The sequence below is a fragment of the Gracilinanus agilis genome, chromosome 1, assembly GCF_016433145.1.
Source record: "Gracilinanus agilis isolate LMUSP501 chromosome 1, AgileGrace, whole genome shotgun sequence".
NCBI lineage: Eukaryota > Metazoa > Chordata > Mammalia > Didelphimorphia > Didelphidae > Gracilinanus > Gracilinanus agilis.
The window spans coordinates 699,189,527-699,198,901 of NC_058130.1; the positions used below are offsets into that span (position 1 = coordinate 699,189,527).

Genomic DNA, 9,375 nt, shown 5'->3' on the forward strand with positions numbered 1-9,375 from the left:
TAAACCAACTCCTCTTTTAAACTTCTCTGTTGCTGAAGAAGGCTTAAACATCCTTCTCATCACCCAGGTTTACAACCTCAGTATCATCATCCTTGATTCCTCAAGTTCATACATCCAACATATCTAACCATGTGCCAGTTTTTGCTTTTAGATATTCATGACATCTTTCTCCCCTTCTCTCTCCTTATATGGACCCTACCCTACTTCAGACCCTTATTACCTTTTATCTGGACTATAGCAAAAGCCTTCAATTTGGGTTCCTTGCCTCAAATCTCTTCCCACTCCAATCCATCCTCTAAACAAACAGTAAAGTGATTTCCTTAAAGCTCAAAGATCTGATCCTGTTATACAACCTCCCTCCCACAAATATCATCTCAAACCCCACTGGCTCTTTATTACTCCCAGGTTCAAATATAAAATCCTCCTGTGTTTTTATTTCATATGAAAAGTCTAGGCTATTTTGGTGTAAGAGATTTGCTGCCTCCCGGAATCTAGATGGAGATGCCCGTGGAGACCTCACGCTACTCCAGGAGATCCTGAGAACAACCGGATGTGCAAAAGTTTGAACTTTGGGGGTTAAAAATTCATTTGTCTTGTTAAAATTCATTTGTTTTGTTAAATTCATTTTTTGTTTAAGTGCATTTGTTTTATATGTATATGTATGTATGTATATATGTATGTATATATATATATATATATAGTTGTTGTTGTGAAAAAGGGGACTGCCTCCTGATTTTTTAGTAAAAAAGAGCCAAGTATTTGATTTTCTTTTGTTGTATTAAGTGTTGCCATTTTCCCCTTGTATTGATGTGTATACTCTTTATTTTATTGTATTTATAAATTTATTTATGTTTGTTATGATCCATTGGGGAGACTAGTCTCCCAAAGGATCAGAGGGGGGAATGTGCATTTTAAAATGGCTCTGAATCCTGGAAGACTACACCTCCCAGGACTCTCTATTTTAATTTTCTTACCAGTAGGCAGTAAGGCAGCAAGCAGGCTGGCAGGTAGGCAGACAGGCAGGTTCAGAGGCCCTTCATGGTTGCCAGAATGTTGTTGGTGAAAAAGGGAGGAAGGATGATGGGAGAAAGGAAGGGAAAAGAAAGGGAAGGAAGGTATCCGGGGTAGATCCCAGCCTTGGTGTGGAAATTTGCCTGAGCCCTTCTGAGCAGAACAAAATCGGGCTAAACTATAGGGATATTAAGGTGGATTTATTTTAGGTTTAGTAAAATAAAGGTTTGGGAAAGCTAGGAGTTAGATCTCCAGGGGAAAAGGCTCTCTCTGGGGAAAAAGGTTCTCCAGGGAAAAAAGGTGCTCTCCTCCCTTCTCCAAAAAAGGTGCCAAAACCCCACTCTTTCTTCTTTTTATACTTTCTCAGACACCTCCCACAAAGGAAGTAGGATGTGTCTGAGGAAGTTATGTTAGAGTCCTGGGAGATGTAGTCTTCCAGGGTTCAGAGTCGTTTTAAAACACACATTCCATTTGGCATTTTAAAGTCTTTCACAACCAGGCCCCTTCCTATCTCTCTCTACCTCTTCTCACAACTTGCATTCCTCCATATTTTTTATGGTTTAACATCCTGGACTACTTGCTCTTTTTTGTACATGTCATTCTATCTCCTTCTTCTTTCTTTGTACTGGCTGTTTTCCTTGCGTGTAGTGTACTCCCTCCTTTCCTCTGCCCCTAGGAATCCCTTTTTACTTTCAGCATTCAACTCAAGGACCACCTTCTGAAGGAATTTTTCCTTGGTTCTGTCATATGTATCTTGTATATATCAATACATACACATGTCAAAAGGGAAATAAAATTAGGGGAGAGAGGCTAGGTGATCTCTAAATACTAAGACTCAGATGTGATTTGGAATGGTAGAGAGAATGAAATTAATCTTTCATAGAAGAGAATCAAAGGTTTAGGGCTCATAATGAATTTCCCGATTACCTTGTCCAATTCCCTCATTTTATAGCTGAGGAAAGTAAAGATGAAAGAAGATATGACTCTTGACCAAAGCTACCATTATTATTATGAATTATTATAAACATTAAATATTTGTTGAGTGTTATTTTGCTCATTGTGATTATAAGTGTATAATGACAGCAGCTAGATAGTTTGATGGATAGAAAGCCAGGTCTGGAGAAATGAGGTCCTGAAATCAAATCTGGCCTCAGACACTTCCTAGCTGTGTGACCTTGGGCAAATCACTTAACCCCAGTTGCCTAGCCCTTATTGCTCTTTTAAAAGCTTTGGAATCAATTCTGAGTATCAATTCTGAGGAAGAAGGTAAGGATTAAAAAAAGAGTATCCTGACAGCATGGGCTGGGCTCATGTGACTAGGGGAAGGTAAACAGGATGAAATCTCTAGGAACCATGTCTCATGGTTCTCATCTGATCATGAAACAGTCCTTTATAACCTCCAGCTTGGATGACGAGGGCTGCAAGAATTCAGAGACCCATAAACTCATAATTAGGTGGCATTTAAGGGGGCTGGCCTGGAAGCAGGAGGACCAGACCTGAGTTCAAATCCAGCCCTAGATTTTCACTAGATGTATGACTGGGAAAATCACTTCACCCATATTTTCCTTAGTTTGCTCATCTGTAAAATGCATTAATTGCATTAACCTCTCAGGGTAACAGCAAGGATCAAATGAGATATTTATTAAACATTTAGAACATTGCCTGGCAAATAATAGATATTTAATGAAGGCTTATTTTCTTTCTTCCTTCTGCACAACAGGTCAGTGATTTAGACCTTAGAAAGGCCTGGAATGACCTCTTTAGCCCAAATAAAGGAGACCCATTCTTGGACACTGCCATGAACTATTCATTATATATACTGATGGGGAGAACCCAAGTGTGGGACTCAGAGAACCTGGATTCTAATCTTGGTTCTGCTACAAACTCACTATGGGATCATGAACAAGTTAATTCCACTCTCTGGAGACCCTTAGTAAAATGGGATGATAATTCTTATTCTATTTACCTCCTAGGGTCATAGTAGAGGGGAATGTTTTATAAACAATACAGCACTACAGAAATGAAAATGATAATTATTCTTCCTGTTGCTATTGTTACTATTATTATTCATTCATAATTTGGAACTGTTGGAAATAATATTGAGGCTGTATGGAATAGTAGATGCTCTGGTCTGCAAGGCAGGAGACTGAGATGTCAGACCCATCTCTGTCACCAAGTAATTCTATGACCTTGAGTAGTTAACTTCCCCTAGGCCTCAGTTTCCTATTCTGTACAACAGAGATAATAATCAGATTTGCTGAGCCCAGAAGGGTATTATGAGCCTCAAAACAGAGAACAAAGCTAAAGTCTTCAGTAATGATTTAAAAAATACTACATAAATATGAGTTCCTTTGATTTCAAATTGTGAGGTGAGGCTATCTTCCATTTACTTATCTTATTGGACTTGATAGTGCATTGCCTCCCTCATTAGACTGTTAGCTACTTGAGGGCAGGAGTTATCTTTTACATTTCTTTGTGTCTCCAGCTCTGAGCACAGTGCCTGGCACACAACAGGCACCTGATAAATGCTTGCTGTTGTTGTTAACTCAGGCTCTGCTTAATAAATCCACAACACTGGTAAGAGGATGTATAATGCACTGAAGGCCAGGCATTTGGAGGTAAGGGACATGCCCAGGGTCACATAGCTAGGAAGTATGTGAGGCCAGATTTGAAGTTCTAAAAAATTTTCAGTTTTTCCCAGCTTTGCATCATACTATGTGCAGGAGCCTAGATAAGCTATTTTGCTTCTGATCCCCTGTTTCCCTAGCCCCCAAATAAGGACAACAATAATACATGCATTCCCCTAGCCCAGGGGGCCAATTATTCTGTGAGTTATCAGAAACCCTTTAGAAGAGAGGCCACTTGTATATAAACAAATATGGAGGGGCAGATGGTGAGCTGTTCAGATAAGGCAGACAAGTCTGGGAAGGTGATGAGAAGATGTGGGGAACAAAGGACCAGAAGGGAGCTTAGAGATCATCTGGCTTTACAGATTGGGAAACTGAGTCTCATATAGGCTAAGTGATTTGTCTAAGATCAAACAGGTATTAGCAGGAGGGATTTGAATCAATGTTGCCTCACTTCAAAACCATCACTATTTCTATTTGACGATGTCACCTCTTATGCAACTGTGGGAACGTTTGATGAAATGAATGAAGACTGTATCCCTAGACTCAGTAAGTCACGGAGGCTGGGGGCCCTCAGGCTCAAGTACTTACTGGAGGTGGAAGGATGGGGAGGAAAGAGCAAAGGATTTAGATTCTGGGGACCTCGTTTCCAATTCCACCTTGGCTTCTGTTACACCTGGGTGACCTTGGTCAAGTTATTTAATCTCTCCTGGCCTCTGTAATTCCATATGTCAAATAAGGGGCTTGGACTAGACGGCCTTTCAGGTTCTTCCCAATCTATAGCCATTATGAACCCAGGTTAATCATAGAATGATCACTGTGCTGACACAGCCTGAGTTTCCTTTTATGGGAAGTTTCTCTTTCCCTAATTCAGTGTTCTCTAGAGGGAGAGAAAGATAAACAATCAAATGGGTTTGGCTGAATCAACCATTTTCCTCCGGGCATCTTCACAACAACCTATTCCATTTTCGAAACATTTTTAGCCTGTGGCTGTTAGAGTACAACACGAAATGTCAGGCCAAGAGAGACCTTGGAACATGAAACATGGAACAACAGAGCTAGGAAAAGACCTAGAAGGTCATCTAGGCCAATCCTCTTATTTTATTCAGGAAGAACCTGATTCTCAAAAAGGGGAAGTGACAAAGCCAAAGTCACAGAATCAGCAGAAGAATAGGGCTTGAACCTAGGTTTCCCATTATCCAGGCTGGGCCTTGTTTCACATCCCATAGTCTTACATTTGCACAGCTTTGGAGGCTAAGATTTGGTTTTTTCATATGCTTATTTTATTTCTTCATAATTTCCCCCCTCAGAAGTCTCTGATTTAAAAGACATTTGTCCAACCTCTGCTTATTAGAGGCAAAGAGAAAGAGAAGGCCAAGAAGGCAAGGTTTATGTGACCTCTGATCTATGGTTTGGCTCATCATGAATGTTGCTGAGGACAAGGGAAAAAAACCCAGCTTTTGCCTTTCTGGTTTTTGTAAGATATAAAAGACAAGAGGGATGGGGAAAGAGACAGAGAGAAAGAGAGAGAGAATATGAAAGAGAGAAAGAGAGAGAGAGAGAGAGAGAGAGAGAGAGAGAGAGAGAGAGAGAGAGAGAGAGAGAGAGAGAGAGAAACTCAAACTACATCTGGCACAATCTCTGTCCTGCCAGGTGTAGCAGAAAAAAATTCTGGACTTGCATCCAGGAATTCTATGTTTAAATCCCAATTTTGATAATTACTAGCTGTGTGACTCAGATTGAGTTATTTTACCTTGCTAGACATCAATTTACTTATCTGCAAAATGGGAATAGCAATATTTGTACATTCTCCTTCACAGGATTATTATAAGGAGAAATCTCTGTAAAGCCTTCAAGTACTACAGAAATGAGATTTTTTTTCCTGCCTCTGCCCTGTTACTTTTCCAAACAGGAGATCCCTCCAGCCCTGTACCCCACTCCAGTTAGTGAGTTCCTTCCTGGAAATTGGAGGAAGTGCTCAGGCTAGCCAAGCCTACTTCTTAACCATGCTCTGCTCCTGATTCTCCCCACTTCCTTGCCCTTTTATGTGTTGTCTATCTCCATTTGAAGCTCCAAGAAGGCAGGTTTTGTCTTTCTTCTTGCTTATATTTACATTCTTAGTGCTTAGTAGTTTTATCTGGTTCTGCTACCTGGGAAATTCAACGCGAACAGGGATCCCATTTTATTAGTCATCTACTCATAGAATTTTACCTCTAGAAGGGACATGAGTTGGCCTGCACATATTAAGTGATTAATAAATGCTTTACCTCATCTTATTTTTTTATGGTTATCCTTAATAGCTGCCCAAAAGCTCCCTTCAAATGTCTTCTTCATGTGTAGATGTGACCCAGGGCTCTCAAAGGCTATACAAGTTCTGATAGGTCCTAAATTGCTGTTATTAATGTAGTTCTATCTTTTCCAATCACTTTGGAGCTTGGGGAGGAGAACCAGCTAGCGATCAGACATCAAATCTTGTAGTCTTACATTTGCATAGCCTTAGAGGCTAATATTTGGGTTTTTTATATGTTTATGTTATTTATTCATACTTTCCCCCCTCATAAGTCTCTGATTCAAAAGACATTTGTCAGGGGCAGCTAGGTGGCTCCGTGGATAGAGAGCCCAGCCTAGAGATGAGAGGACCTGGGTTCCAATTTGGTCTTAGACATTTCTGGCAGTATGACCTTCGAAAAGTTACTTAACTCCAATTATCTAGCTCTTACTGCTTTTCTGCCTTGGAACTGATACTTAGTATTGATTCTAAGATAGAAGGTAAAGGTTTTTTTTTTTTTTTTTTTTTTTAAACCCTTACCTTCCGTCTTGGAGTCAATGCTGTGTATTGGCTCCAAGGCAGAAGAGTGGTAAGGGTAGGCAGTGGGGGTCAAGTGACTTGCCCAGGGTCACACAAATATTAGAAGTGTCTGAGGCCAGATTTGAACCTAGGACCTCCCGTCTCTAGGCCTGGCTCTCAATCCACTGAGCTACCCAGCTGCCCCCAGTAAAGGTTTTTAAAAAAAGGCATTCGTCCAGCCCCTGCTCCAGATGGGGCAGTAAGGCAGAAGAGATTTGGTAGTTAGAAAGTCGAACATATCCATAGCATACGTACCAAGCACATCGCCGTGCTCAGGGACCAGGGAAGTCAAATCTTTGATGATCTGGTTCACATCCAGCATATCACTCTGCAAAAGAGAAGGCCATGGAATTAGGGACTTAGTTTGTAGGGGAGAGGAGAAAGATGCCACGCCAGAAGAAGGAAGCTGAACTGCACTTTCCTTGGGTGGAGACACATATAAAAGACTAAGATATTTGCACTCATAACCGAAGAGGAACAGACCCAAGCCCAGCGCTAAAATAGTTCTCTACTGGGGGAAAGAGAAGAGAAAGAGAGAGAGAGCAGACTGAAGTCTGGACAGCAGAACATTCAACAATCAAAAGAAGAAAGAAGACTTAGGCATAGGAAGAAACAGGACAAGTCATTGGTTTTGTTTTTGTTTTTTTAAAAATCTTTGCCTTCTGTTTCAGGATACATATAAGTATTGGTGCCAAAGCATAAGAGTGGGAAGGGCTGGGCAACTGGAGTTAAGTGATTTACCCAGGGCTACACAGCTATGAAGTCTGAGGCCAGATTTGAACCCAGAACTTCTCTATCTACTGAGCCACTTAGCAGTGCCCTCCTTTAAAAAAAAAAGATTAGCACAAGTCATTGTTTAAAATGAGTAAGCCTGCCTAAGGATGATCAAAAGAGAACACAACACTCCAGATGAGGTCTGACAAGTCAGAGTAGAGGAGAACGTTGTTCTAGAACATGTGCCTCTTTTAAAGCAAGTCATACACATTCATGTCCACACAGGCATGTATGTGGGCATACACAGACATAAGTGTACACACATGAAGACAAGGCTGGCTTGTCTGATCCAAGGAACAGAACTGGAGCAAGCATCATTCACAACAGGGAATGATGTGAAATATCTGTTTCATGCTTACATACTCCTCAGCTTGTACTTGAAGGCCCTCCATCATCTGGACTCCAACCTCCCCTTCCAGACTTATTGCATCATCTTTGCCCAAATCTACGTGACAGCTGAAATGTACTACCGAGCGGGAAATGATGTTCCATCTCAACCCATCATGGTGAGAGAAGATTTTTCACTCCATCTCCCTGTACTCTGTTCTTCTTTTCAGACTTGGCTCAGGAGCCACCATCTCTGCTGTCCCTGAACCCACTCAGTAATGGAATCTACTCTCCCATCACATCAGATTTACTTATTGTACAGGCTGTATTTTCCCCAATAGAAGAAAAGCTTTTTGAGAAACTTTTGTTTTTGTCTTTTAAGTTCTAAAACTTTGCATGATATATTGGATGTCACGGGTTCTTAACACATTTTTATTGAATTGAACCAAATGATAGCCCAAACTTAATAAGCAATTTAATCTGAATAAATGTAAAGATGTTTTTTAATCAACTTCACAAGAATAAAATGAGAGAAATATTGCTTGATAACAGTCAGAGAGAATCTTGGTTCTCTAGATTAAATCTAAGTTCAGTAACGTGTGACACAGCAGCCCCCAAACCAAAGCTGTCCTGCATTAAAAGAGGAAATATCCAGAGTAAATGAAGTCATAGTAGAACTTATCTGGGTAACTATTCAGAACTAAGTAATTATTCTAGGAAAATCAATGACAAGCTGGATCATATCTATAATAGGGTTACCAGAAGGGTGACAGGAGTGGATAAGGATTACTTGAAGGACCTCAGAATGGCTAGCTTAGATGAAACAAGATGGCACTAGAATATAGTGGGTGTCTTCACATGTTTGAAGGGCCATTGTTTGGAAGAGGGATTAGACTTGTTCTGCTTAGTCCCAGAATGACAGACATAGGAACAAAGGGTAAAAGATTCAGTGACGGATTTAGGCTTGCTATAAGGAAAACTTCTATTAAGTAGTTATCCCAAAGAAGAGTTTAGAAAGGTGGTGGGCTCTCCCTGACTGAAAGTCTTTAAACAAATATTAGAAAACCTTTGTCCTCAAGGGAGCAGGGGCTAATTTTGTTTAAGGATTGATTGGAAAGACCTGGTTGAGATGAAGTGTAGTATGCTTCGACTACTTCTACTACCACTTACCACCACCACTACTATTTCTACTACTTCTGCTACCACTACTACTACTTACCATCATCATCACCACCATTACTACTACTACCACCATTACTACTATCACCACCATTACTACTACTACCACCATTACTACTACTACCACCATTATTACTATCACTACCATTACTACTACTACCACCATTACTACTACTACTACTGAAGAAGATGATGATAATGATGAAAATAATTATCATAGCTTTTATGTAGTGCTTCAAGGTTTGGCTAGAAAGCTGACTTCAGAGCCTGGAAGACCTGAGTTCAAGTTCTTTCTCTGATATATTTAGTTCTGTGCCAGGGCAAGTGACTTATATTCTTAGAGCTCTGGCAACTCTTGAAGACTTGTAAAGTCAGTGCCAGTGTGCATTGCTAGAGAAGGTTTCCTAATACAGGAATTTCCTAGATCAGTAAAATCACAGGCTCAATTTTTATCCCTATAGGTTGGACTAGATAGACTTTGAAGTCCTTTCCAACTCTGAAATTCTGGGACGTCAGCTTGCACTGGAAATGTCAGTGTGCATATGCCCGTGTCTGTGGGCACATGACTGTGTGCAAATGTCTGAGTTTATATATATATATATATATATA

The 9,375-nt window shown here is 40.4% G+C and overlaps 1 protein-coding gene across 1 annotated transcript in view; it reads right to left on the minus strand.

Annotated features, from left to right (window-relative positions):
• TSNARE1 (t-SNARE domain containing 1) overlaps positions 1-9,375 on the minus strand; it is a 198,468-nt gene that overhangs the window by 8,574 nt on the left and 180,519 nt on the right. The window contains exon 11 of the mRNA XM_044684522.1: positions 6,742-6,814. Coding sequence (XP_044540457.1) covers positions 6,742-6,814 — 73 coding nt within the window. The remainder of the gene's footprint in view (positions 1-6,741; positions 6,815-9,375) is intronic.